This window comes from Sphaeramia orbicularis, chromosome 5 (genome assembly GCF_902148855.1).
Source record: "Sphaeramia orbicularis chromosome 5, fSphaOr1.1, whole genome shotgun sequence".
Taxonomy (NCBI): Eukaryota; Metazoa; Chordata; class Actinopteri; order Kurtiformes; family Apogonidae; genus Sphaeramia; species Sphaeramia orbicularis.
The window spans coordinates 44,995,893-45,009,001 of record NC_043961.1 but is presented as its reverse complement, the minus strand read 5'-3'; the positions used below and the strand labels follow the sequence as shown (position 1 = coordinate 45,009,001).

The 13,109-nt window shown below is 41.6% G+C and overlaps 1 protein-coding gene across 4 annotated transcripts in view; it reads left to right on the top strand.

The window, feature by feature from the left end:
* slmapa (sarcolemma associated protein a) overlaps positions 1-13,109 on the top strand; it is a 148,292-nt gene that overhangs the window by 89,813 nt on the left and 45,370 nt on the right. For all 4 annotated transcript variants that reach the window (XR_003935505.1, XR_003935504.1, XR_003935506.1 and 1 more), the window contains 3 exons: positions 335-435; positions 4,951-5,155; positions 5,583-5,700. Coding sequence is in view for 1 of the 4 variants with exons in the window: in XM_030135349.1 (XP_029991209.1) it covers positions 335-435; positions 4,951-5,155; positions 5,583-5,700 (424 nt within the window). In the remaining 3 variants the exon portion in view is untranslated. The remainder of the gene's footprint in view (positions 1-334; positions 436-4,950; positions 5,156-5,582; positions 5,701-13,109) is intronic.

Here is a 13,109-nt window from a genome sequence, read left to right as displayed (position 1 = left end):
TATAAGTTATGAGGTAGGTTTCAATTTATTGGTGTGCACCAGATTTCACCTTCATACTACACTATTAGAGCCTCAGCAGGGTTTTCTTTAATTCTGTTCTCCACAGTAGCTGATCTTAGTCAAACTTACAGTTCTGTGTTTTCTTTTCTTCACTGGCCTCACAAACTCAAGCAGCCAATCACAGCTCACATAGAACTCATATGGCATAACCATCAACAACCCTAGTGTCTAATTTGTCTGCATCACTACTGTAACCCCAGAGCGTGTGATGCTAGTACACAAGAATAAACCTTGTTTTATATTTGACCTGACGTCCTTTGGTGTGTTTGTTCAGCTCAGCTTGGAAAGCTGCAGGCCGACATGGAGGCTCTGAGGGAGCAGAGGGAGAGCACCATCTGTAGCACGAGAGAGGAGCTTTACTCCGCCCAGGAGGAGGTAACATCCAATCCACACACCTATCGACCTCTTCATCCATCTCCCTCTCCTCTTTAGTCCTCCTTTGTCCGTCTCCTAAGTCTCCCTAACTAGAACTGAGTGCTTAGGTCGAAAAATACTATTTTTTTTTTTAATCACTGAATTTCTTAAAGTAGATGCGGTTCATTATTGAAAAATGCTTGGTATCATTTGATACCCAATTCCAATGCCTTATATTTTTGCTGTTAGCAAATGGAATACAATTATGGTGCCTTTTGCTGTTGTGCCTGTCATGTGTCTGTTCTACATCATATCCTTTGTCATCACCCAGCTGAAGCAGAACTCATAAACTACTTGAGAATCTACTCTATCACAGAAAATAAGTTGAGATTCTGTCACACTTTTCAGTTTTGTGGGAGCCGCAGAGATGTGACCTCCTCTAAAGGTTATAGTTATGAATAAAAATGTGTTGACAGGCCAGTAACAGTTTATTGGTCTTTTTTTTTATTTTTTAAAGATACTTTGTAGGTATAAAAGTGCAAATGAGAAGAAAAATGAAGGTATTGTGTATTGTAATTTTCTTTTTGTTAAAATGGGAACTGTTATTAAAAAACAGTGTTAAAGCTAAGGCCATTATTGAGCCAGCTCTGTCCCCATCTCCTCTGAATCATCCAGGCTAGTTTTACTTGTTTACTCTGAATATTATTGTTACTGATTCCCGTAGCTTTCTAAAACCACTAGACTCTCCTTGTTCTCTGCTCCTTTCAGTTGTGTCATTCTGTTTTGACTGGTTGACCTCTTTGACTTTTACCTCCCCTCTGATTCCTCATATTTGTTGTCTCTCCTAACTCTGTCAGACACCATGTCTCACTCCTCCAGACTCTTCCCAGGCCTCTAGATGTTTATCTTTGTTATATTGTTCAATTTGTTCATTCTGTTATAGTATGTATCTTGTATCTTTGATTCCACACAACAGTCTCTGACACTTCCAGGGTTTTTCAGGTTTATGGTCAGAAATGTAGTGGCCTGAACTCAATTTTTACTCTAACTCATTGCCTGAATGCAATCACAGTGTTTATATGTTATTTATAGCATCAAAAACTGATCGGACAAGTGACTTTCTCAAGGTCCATGCTTTTCAAATACAATTTCACCTTACTTCCCTTCTTTGACTTTCTCTGTGTAGGTTCTTATTTGCCCAGGTCATTGTTCTTCTTGGTAGTTCTTCTAGGTTGAACTGAACCGGTTTTGCTCTTTTGAAAACATTTCTTCTCCCATTCAAGAGACTTCTTCAGTTCTACTAACTTTTGGGGGAAATTGGACTTATAGACCTGTGGGGGGAGTGGTCTGTGTAGGTGTTAATCATATGCTAATGAAGGTGAGTCCAGGTTTGGAAGGTTGTTAGTTAAAGTGTTTGGGAATATTGTATAAAATGGTGTTACAGGTTTTTGATAAGTAGTGACCACCACCTCTGTTCAGGGAAGGATTTTCCACTGTCACAAAAAATGGCTTCTTTAGCCACTTTTACACAGAGATCCACCTTTTTGCCACTGTTGACTGATTTACACAGCCAAGCCAAAGGTGTACAGAGGTGATGCAGACTGGAATTGTACACAGCGGACCTGCGTTATGGAATCAAAGGGGTGGTGACGCAGCGCAGCGTAGCTTAGCGTAGCGTATAGTGTAACTTATAACTTGCGCGTCGGAAATACCCCGAGCATAGCGCTGTTTCCAACCTCTCCAGAGTCTTTCACCATTCCACAAATGTTTGCATGGATAGAGTCCTCTGCCCAAAGTGACGACAGCTCGGGGATCTTGGCGTCTCCCCAGTTCAACATCTTTCTGGTCGCTTTGATATGTTTCTTTACTGTACACGGCCCACGCTCATTTTTAATTTCCCCAGTGCAGGGATCACACACACAATACATCATCAAAACGTCACGCCTTGGTTGGAGAACGAGAAGTGTTCCTTTTACATAGCGTCCCAGAACCATGATTCCACCTTTATCACGGGTCTGTTACCACCTCCAGAGGCATTACAGAACCATGACAGAAGTGGGACCAAATGATCCCACCATTTCGTTTACACAGACGTTGTTCCGGAATAAAGGTGAAATATTCTCGCAACAGAAGTGCTGTGTAAATGGTAGAGCCCAGCCAGTACAGGATTTCTAGGGCTGATGCGGATACTGATACTGGGGGCTAAAAAAACCTGATATCCGATATATCGGTCGATATCTGATATATTGGTCAATAACTGATATGTCAGCTGATATATGAATTAAGAACGTTGATATACACAGGATGTAATACTCTTATATTAGATAATGGTGGACATGTGAAGTAACAGTTGCATAAATCTTTTTTAATCTCACAAAGATAATTTATACAACTTTAAAACATCTTTTGTTAGACTCGAATGTTACCTCTGGGGAACCATGGTTTGAAGATGTGGTAGTTTTTATGCTGGGGAGAGCAGACTTTAGGGAAAAGATGTAAGTCTATATTTTGTAAGTAGTGACATAAAAATTGTTTGGTAAGTCATTCTTTAAAATGTAAGCAACAATTAATATACATTATTAATACCCATGCGTGCCTGCAGAATGAAATTGTGAAGTACACAGGAAGCCACAGACGGGGTGGGGGGTGAATAATTGTTAAGACAGAGGGGAGATTGCGGTCCGTAGTTTTCGGAGTGGGGGGGGGGGGGGGGGGGGTAGTGGTTCATCCTTGTCGGAGCAGGGGGGGATAGCAGTCTGTGATTATCGAAATGGGGGGATAGCGGTCCATGATTTTTTTTTGTTATTTTTTTGGGGGGGTAGGGGGGTGGAAATGAAACTCACACACTTGACTATTCCTCTAACTCTCCGGGCAGCACAGACACACAGGAGCAGCAAGTGACAGAATCTCCACGCAGCAAAAAACTTAATACATTGGTTACATATTGACTGGTTGATTAATGTGCTATAATCGTTCGGGCTCTAGTAACAGGGGTATAGACTCCTCTCTCAAACCATTTGTCTTCTCTGGCCAATATCCTGTCATTGCTGTCCTTAACTCTTTAAGTGCCAGACAGTTAAGGGGATAATAAGCCTTAAAAGTGCCACAGAATTTGGCCGTGTTTCAGTATTTCGCGTCCTTTTTATAATATTTGAAGAATCCTGCAGGAAACCGCTCGGTAACATCCGACCAATTGCTGATTAGATCCAAAACGCACCGGACGCAGCCGATTCATTATTGATCGTAATTTGCATAATTTATAATAATAATAATAATAATCTTTATATAGCACTTTTCATACATTAAAAACTGTAGCACAAAGTGCTTTACATATCAGTTTAAAAATCAGTACTGCCCCCCACCCACACCCACCCACTAACCCGCACACACACACACACACACACACACACAAATACATGCAAACCCACAAGCTCACACATACTTAAGAAGACTGACTGAGCACAGGTAGACCAGAACAAAAATGTACAAGTAAAAGTAAAACATCAATTTAGGAGGCGCTGTCTCAGGGAGCCATCCGCACCAGGATGCAGCCGCCGACCCCGGCGACCAGGCACCAGCAACACAGCCCCGCATCCCAACTAGTGGGAGAGGGCCAACTGGGACCCCCACCCACCAGAAAGGAGCGGACCCCAGTGAGAGAAGGCGCAGCCACAGCCCCCGGAGTCCACAGCCGCCCCCCGGCATGGAGGACTCCCTCTGATGAAACACCGGAGAATAAGAAACATTAAAAAGATATAAAAATATTATTCGGTCGCGTGACCTCAAATTCCCGTCTGCTTGGTCTCAAAAGGGGGACACAGAAAGAACGTCATCGAAATGTGAGAAAGAAATGGGGGTGGATGGTTTGTTTGTACACAAATGTGGCGTGTTCTCCAAAGCCGATCTGATCGGCCCGTGGCACTTTACAGGTTGTTTTCGTAAAGCCGATTTAATCGGCCCATGGCACTGAAAGTGTTAAAGTAGTCTCCTTTTTCTCCCAAGTGGGGATGGACTTCTTTGGCTTTGTTTCCATCTTGGTCCCACTAACTTCCTTTAGCCCTTCAGTTCAGTTTGCTCTTTCCAGTAAACTCCATTACCAAATGACATCTGACCTTTTTATTATACCCCCCTCCAACTGATTTCTCAGACACTATTCACCCAATTCTTTTCAAATTTCACACACATCATAATTTTGGGATTTGTTTTTTACAAATATTTGAATTTTCTAAATTAGACAATTTGTTCAATTGTTTTATTGGACACTACCCAATTATTTTCAAATTTCACACACATATTCTTTACATGTGCCTTTCTCTCAATTTTTGCTTTTTTTTCTTTACAAATTTATGAAAAGTTTTAAAAGCATTCAAATTTAAGATGCAAAATTAAATCCCTGGATAAGCCAGGATATCAGTGAGTAGGAGGAGCAAAGTGTTGTGTGACCGGGCAGAGGTATTAGTAAGCTCTGCTTGCTTTTTCACATGTTATGCCTTAGATTTCATATAAGTAACATCATTGCTTTATGTCTCTCTTTAGATTCTCGTCCTTCGACATGCCATGGAGGCAGCCACGGCAGAGCGGGAGCGTGAGATTGCTGCCCTGCAGGCTGACCTGCGCAGTGTCCGCACCGAACTTGAGCACTGGAGGAACACAGCTGCCAAATATGAGGAGGAAATCAAGCGGCTACAGGAGGCCTTCACACAACAGCAGCAACAGCAGAGCAGCACCACCCAGCTGCAGGGTGAGCATCTGAGTGTGTTTAGAAGCTCACTGTTTGTGCACTTACATGGAAAGGGTGTCGCTTTGCCCTGAAATCCCAGGAAATTGCAAGATATCAATGACCATTTGTTTTCTTTGACATTTTAGATATATTACTTGAGCGTCCACGTACAATTGTTTTTTCACTACACCTACACCAAGTAAAAAGACAAGGAAATCTATGCTCTGAATTCTTTGCATATTTAGCTCTAATGTGTGCTCATGTTAAATTGCACTTCAGACCCCTTTGCTATTGTTTAACTAATTGTAATTTGCAATTATTCCCTTTATTGCCCTCAACAAATGTAAAGGATTACATTTTTGTGTCTTTTTATATTAACCAAATGTTGAAGAAGCTGTTTTTCTCAGATATTCATGAAATCTCGACTGTGTGCGTTGGTGTGTTCCAGCGGAGTGTGTTGTACTCCAGCAGCGGTGTGTGTGTTTGCAGCAGGACTGTGACAGTCTGAGAGCTGAACGCAAATCTCTGATGGACAAACTGCACCGTCTGGAGGCAGAACTGAGCAGGTACACCTCTCACATCCCCTCAAAATGTAGTCAAATCAAATCAAATTTTATTTATATAGCGCCAAATCATAAACGTTATCTCATGACACTTTACATATAGAATTGGTCAGAACCAGACTCTAAGCCAATTCAAAGAAACCCAACAGAATCCTCCAGGAGCAAACACTTGTGACTGGTGACAGTGGTGAGGAAAAACTTCCCTTTAACAGGCAGAAACCTCGAGCAGACCCAGACTCCTGAAGGATGGCCATCTGCCTTGGCCAGTTGGGGTTAAAGAGAGAGGATAAAGGATGAGAAAAAGAGAGAGCAATAGAGATAGAGGGAGACTGGGGGAGAGGGGGGAGGTAGGGGGAGACACATGGATGCAGCTGATGCACAGATAACTGAACAGATAACATCTATGGAACTGTATAATAAACACTGTCACAACTATATGGATAAGTGAGTGATGACGATGAAGGTGGAGAGAGGCAGGACCACAGCAGCAGGTCCAGAGATAATCCTGGGAAAACCTGTGATGATCCTGGGAAAACCTGTAAGGCGATAAAGCACAGATGAAGAGACTATCGAAGTTAGCTGACTGATCTCTACAGGAGAAAAGCAATCCATAAAACCAGATGGCTCAATGGTCAACTCTGTGGTTTCTGGGTCGGAAGGATTTTAAGGTGGACTATAATTTGTAGAGGATAGGAGGACATTAATTTGATCTCTGATGAGCAAGATCTTATTATTGAAGAAGTTCATAAAATCGTTGCTATGGAGGGTAGCCCACGGGAGGGGGGAACTGATCGTTAGTGTGCAACATAACTCAAAAAGTTCTGGACAGATTTGGATGAAATTTTCAGGGTTTGTTGGAAATGGGATAAGGAAGAAATGATTAAATTTTGGTGGTGATTGGGGGGCGGGGGGGGGGGGGGGGGGGGCACTGATCGTTACTGTGCAACATAACTCAAAAAGTTCTGGACAGATTTGGATGAAATTTTCAGGGTTTGAATGGAAATGGAAAAATTGAGGGGGGGGGGGGGGCATATTGAAGTAACTTCCCCACATGTTTCGCGGAGTCCAGTCGGCACCGCGATCCTGTCCTGGGTCTGCTGTCCTGAACCTGCAGGTGTTTAACACAGGCACGCCACACACAGGGGGCTGATAGGTTTAACAGTGATGATAATAAGATGACTTCTTTATTTTTATGTCGGGAGGAGAGATTGATGACTATTTATCTTTGGAAGGAAACGCTGCTCATTATGTGCCTCAGAAACACATGGACAAGTTCAGCTTTACCGAAGTTCAGCCTCCAGACTAACTTTAGTTTAGTGCTAACAAGTAGCTTTCATTATGAAAGAACCACAGCGAAAAGGTAAGAAGACAGAACTGATCTACATGTACTTTCATGTTTGGGTTCATAGCTTATCTCCTCTTGCCGGTATATGACTAGTGTGTGTGTTTGTGTGTATGTGCCCTTCCCGTGCTTGCGGCTGTGCGCGCCGCGGCCTTACGCGGTTACGCGCCCGACTGCATAAGTGCTTTATTTTGACCCGTTTAGCATCTTATTTCTATCTGTGCGGTACAGTACGAAGATAAAATTGAATGAATGAGTAACACCCTTGGTATTTGCAATGCCACTATATTTTAAATACCCTCAGAGAGTATCTGTAACGGAATGTAATTTCTGTTTCAGTTGACGTAATTTCTTCCAATCAAAAGAGAACATGATATTGGCGGGGGGGGGGTGTGTGGACGCAGGTTTGACGACGTACAGATTATTTTGGCTCGCATATACGACATCATGGACACGTTTGTAGAGGAAGGTGCTGAAGTAGTAACTATTGAGAGATGCGTGAAAAATAGATGGAGGTGGGCATGGCTTGATGAGAAGGGAGACGATGGAACTGCAATTAGATCATGGTGCAAAAAAATGAAGCAGCCTGGTGCGTGCATGTGCGTAGTTTGCCACAAGAAAATTCTGTATGGTTCCAATGGTAAAAAAGTCCTGATCCGCCATCAATCTAAGAAGCTGAAGATTAGTTGGTTAGGGTTACATTTACACAGACATTTTCCCCAAAATTCATGTGCTGTTGGAGTTGGAGTTATGTTTCAGGAGTTCCTAAATTGTTAAATAAAAAGTTTTTCACTCATTTTTTGCAGTAAGGTTTTCTTCTAGTTATTTTCACTTGCTTCAAAGGTTTTCATAGCCTTTAAAATTAACTAGAGAGCACCAAAATTGACCCGAAGCTTTAAAAATTTTCTGGGGGAGGACCCCCAGACCCCCCACCAATACCACTCATGACATTTTTTCTATCCATGTTACCAAAGTTCTACACCTGTACACTCTCCCATTCAGTGTGTTTTACAGTATTGCCAAATTTGACTATATAAACTTGTACGCTATAGTAGTATTGTATTGCATCATTTTTAATAGTGGCCGATGATTTTGACCAGAAGAAAATTTTCAGTCAGATGAAAAATTTTTGCTTTAATCTCTGGTTTATGTACACATTGATTTGAAGCCTGTTGAGTCTAATAACAACATAAATGCATTACTGAAACTGTCACTTTCGTCGTCAACGTGAACATTGAAATCTCCCACAACAATGAATTTATCTGTTTTAAGGATTAGACTGGCTAGGAACTCGGCAAATTCAGATAGAAATTCGATGTATGGACCAGGAGGACGATACACTATAGTAAATAGTGTAGGCTGGAGCGGTTTATGGATTGGGCTGGATAGGCTAAGACTAAGACTTTGAAATGAGTTAAAGTGAGGCATTTAGGGATTTATTTGTAGGCATGAATTACAAATAGCTGCGACTCCTCCTCCTTGGCCTGAGCCTCGAGGAATTTGGTTATTGCGGTGAGTAGGAGGAGTAGCTTCATTTAGGGACACATACTCCTCCTCACAAAGCCAGGTTTCCGTCAGACAGAATAAATCTATATGGTGATCTAATGTTATATCATGAATTAATAAGGCTTTGGAAGACAAAGATCTAATATTAAGGAGGCCACATTTTACTTTCTTGTGCTTTTTGAACTGTAGTAGTATTAGTGTTGATTTTTATTAGATTTTGCTGTGAAGGTGTTTTTCTATTTACTTTAACTCTTTCAGTGCCATGGGCCGATTAAATCGGCTTTACGAATACAACCTTTAAAGTGCCACGGGCCGATCAGATCGGCTTTGGAGAACACGCCATATTTGTGTACAAACAAACCATCCACCCCCATTTTTTTCTCACATTTCGATGACGTTCTTTCAAATCTTCTTGCAAATTACGATTAATAATGAATCGGCTGCGTCCGGTGCGTTTTGAATCTAAGTAGCAATCGGTCGGATGTTACCGAGTGGTTTTTGACCAAGGAAGAGCTCGCGTTTCGTTTTCTGCTTGGGAAATTTTATGAATGAATTTATGAATGAAATCATATGCAAATTAGATGGCCATTTTGTAGTAATATCGTAAACACAGCGATCTGTCAAAACAGTCCCATCTGCTAGAAAATGAGTTCTGATGACGATTCAGACTTCGATTATAAAAACGACGCGAAATACTGAAAAACGGCCAAATTCTGTGGCACTTTTAAGGCTTATTAGCCCCTTAACTGTCTGGCACCGAAAGAGTTAACTTGGCAGGTTTTGGGGGACAGACAGTCTCTATTGGGTTTACAGTGGGTATCTGCTCAGGAAGTGCAGAAGTACAGGCTTACAGGAGACTCTGAATGTGGTAGTATTTGATGTGACCAGCAGGGGGAGCAGGTGGGGGGAACAGCGCTGTGAGCAGCAGAAGAGGGAGAGCGTAGTCACATAGGCGTGGGTGTGGTTTTAGTCAGGATAGTGTGTTGAATGTTTTGTGCCAAGATCCTGCTGCCCAGTCTAGAGGGGTGGACACCATCGGACTTGTAGAAAGAGGAGCAGTTCCAAAACAGATTGAAATTATCAATAAAACTGAAGCCATTCGGAGTGCAAGCGGACTGGAGCCAGGTGTTAAGGCTGAGGAGCCGGCTGAAACGGCCCACACCATAGGCAAAGGAGGGGAGGGGCCCGGAAATGAAAACAGCCTTCCCGCATCCTTTCAGTTTATCGAAGAGGTTTTTAAAATGAACCTTTGTCACTTCAGACTGTTGAAAAGAAGTATCATTGAAGCCCACATGAACTATGACACGGGTAACGGTGGACGGCAGTGAGACCAGCAGCTGAGGCAGTTCAAGGAGGATAGTAGTGACGGTGGAACCGGGGAAACACTTGGTTATGGCATTAGAGAAACGGACGTTACGGATGATGGAGTTCCCGAGGATAACGGTGGTCAGAGGGAAAAGTAGTCCAGGAGACGGTGCTGAGGGTGAAGGGTTTCTGGTCTCTCCAGATGGACATTCCACGGGTGGACCGTCGGAGTGATGGCGGACGGCCTCTTGGAGAAGGTGGTGCCGGGCAGAGGAGCGGGGACCCTGGGTCTGAGGCTTCACAGGGGACCGGCGTTACAACCATCGACATATTGTCATTTCTTTTTTTTTTTTTTTTTTTTTAAGAATATATTTATTAAATTTTGATTTTTCAAAACAAAACAGCTCAGCACCACAGTCAAAACAAAAATAGAGATTCACAGTCAGCATAGACAGAGTCTCATCACATTCATATCGATACAATACAACAAGAAGTCCATTCAAGCGCAGATGAAAGCTTGAGACAGAATTGAGGACACATTTCCCTCGGTATAGTCCAGGAAGGGTTTCCAGATGTGATTGAATATGTTGATCCTAGAATGTGCCAAACATGTCAAGTGGAATGTGCTCCAGTATTAGCTTCCTCCATCCAGAAATAGTAGGGGGTTTATTAGAAGTCCAGTGTAGTAGTATATTCTTTCAGGCACAGAATGTTAAAATATTATACAGTTTCCTATTATGTTTGTTACTGATACACCTATTTGGTAAGCCAAGGAGAAAAGATAGAGGATCAAAATCATTGTGGGTTTTGAGAATTTTTCTAATTTCAAGTAGGACAGACTCCCAGTATCCCTGAATGTTGGGGCATGGCCAGAGACAATGTGTGAGGCTGCCTTCATATATTCTGCATTTAGAACACTGTGGAGAAGAGCCCGGTTTAAATATAGATAAACGATTTGGCACCAGGTGGGCTCTGTGTAATAGTTTAAGTTGTAAAGCCCAAGAATGATTGCAGATTGTAATTTTTTTGACCGTTTTCCAAATTTCCCTCCACATGTCTCCTGTGATATCAGTATCCAGTTCTCTTCCCCAGGACAGAGCCAAAATAGGAGGATCAAGCTTACAATGACCTTTCAGTGTTTTATAGCACATACTAAGTGACACCTTCCTTGTTCCAAAGAACAACTTTTCAATGTCTGAAACCTCACTGTCCTTCAATAACGATGTTTCATTTTTTAACAAAGTCTCTTATCTGAAAAATGCGAAAAAGATAGTTCTTCCCTGTTCCAAAGACTTCAACAACTTTGTCAAATGACATGAGAATTCCTTCCTTAAAAAGACAACCAAAAGTGGAAATGCCTTTAGTTACCCAGTCCTCAAAACCTGAATCCAGCACACCTGGAAGAAAGTCCAGATTATTGACAATAGGGGTGTAGGGGTGGTTTTCCCAGTTCTCCCTTAAATGTGATGGGCCACTCACCAAGCCCTGACTGTATTAACAATTATTGGGTTCTTACAAAATTTATTTACCATTTTCATATTTTTCAAAAAGAGCAAGCTTTTAAGAGGGCATTCACATAATGAGGCTTCTATGTTAAGCCACACTGCAGATGAGTGTTCACATATCCACTCTCGGGTATATATTAAAAGTGAACTCACCTGATATTTTTTCAGATCTGGAAGATCCAGGCCTCCCATATGATTTGATAGCTGTAAGTTGACATTTGTATAAAAACGCTTTTTTTGCTCCAGACAAAGGAACTGAACCAGCCTTTTATTTTTTTGGATCAGCTTGTGTGGAAACAAAATAGGAATCATTGGATAAAGCAGGTGAGGAAGAATGTTCATTTTAAGGAGTGAGATCCTGCCTAACCAAAGATATGGGAAGGCTAGTCCAGTGCTCAAGGTCTTGTTTGATTTTGTCAAGTAATGGGACAGTTAGCCTTAAACATTTGATCAAAACAGGGAGTGACAAAAATACCCAGATATACAAATCCTGCTGGTGACCACTTAAAGGGAGAGCTGGGAAGGTGGTGTTCTTTCCCCAGAGGCCTAGCCTCAGATTTTGAGAGGTTGATTTTATTGCCAAAAAATAAAATAAACTCATTAATAATTGTAACGACCCTATGAATTGAAACAGCAGGCTTAGAAAAAAAATAACAAAACATCCTCAGCATACAGAGAAATTGTATGGTACCTTGCTCAGTGTTGATTCCAAATAGATTTAAAATCACCTCGGATTACTTCAGCTAGCGGTTCAATTGCAAGAGTGAATAGAAGAAGGGAGAGAGGACAGCCCTGTCTGTTTCCTCTCCCAACCTCAAAGTTTTTAGACCTAAGCCCATTTGTAATAACTGCAGCCAGAAGACCATTGTAGAGGATTGTAATCCAGTTGATAAAATTAGAACCCAACCCAAATTGCTGTAGAGTGTAAATCAAGTAGGACCACTTGACACGGTCAAACGCTTTTTCTGCGTTGAGGGAGACCACAAGACCATTCACAGCACACTGCTGACAGAACTGAATTACGTTTAGAAGATGTCTGAGATTATTACATGAATTGCGACCCTTAATAAAGCCTGTTTGGTCAGTAGTTATTACATAGGGCAAGATAATTTCCAAACGTGTTGCAAGAATTTTAGACAGTATTTTTAAATCAACATTAAGCACTGAGATGGGTCTATAAGAGCTACAATCTTCTGGAGGTTTTGTTTTTTAGAGAATCAAGGATATATTGGCTTCCCTAAGAGAAGGGGGGAGGACACCAGTGTCAAATGAGTCATTTAGCATGTCTAATTAAGAATTTGACAATAAATCCCTAAATTCCTTATAGAATTCAGATGCGAATCCATTTATCTGGTGCCTTCCCATTCTGAAGGGATTTGATAGCTCTCTCCACTTCCAGCTCCAATATTTGTACATTTCAACCTGTCTTTTTATCATCTGGTAGGTTGGGTAGATTTATTTGTGAGAAAAAAGCTTCCATTAAGGATTGAGAGTTGTCACATTGTTCAGACTTATATAGATTCCTGTAAAATTCTAGAAAAGCTGCATTGATTACCTCAGGATCTGTAGAGCAGGAGCCACTCCCATCGGAAACTGATGCAATTGTTTGGATAGCTATTCAAGTTTTTGTAAAATATGAAAGATATTTGCCTGGTTTATCCCCATGTTCGAACAAGTGTTGTTTGGCAAAAAAAGAGGAAAGAGAAAAAAAAACGTGCTCAAAGCCACACTGTTGCAGCTTTAGGTGTTCTGTG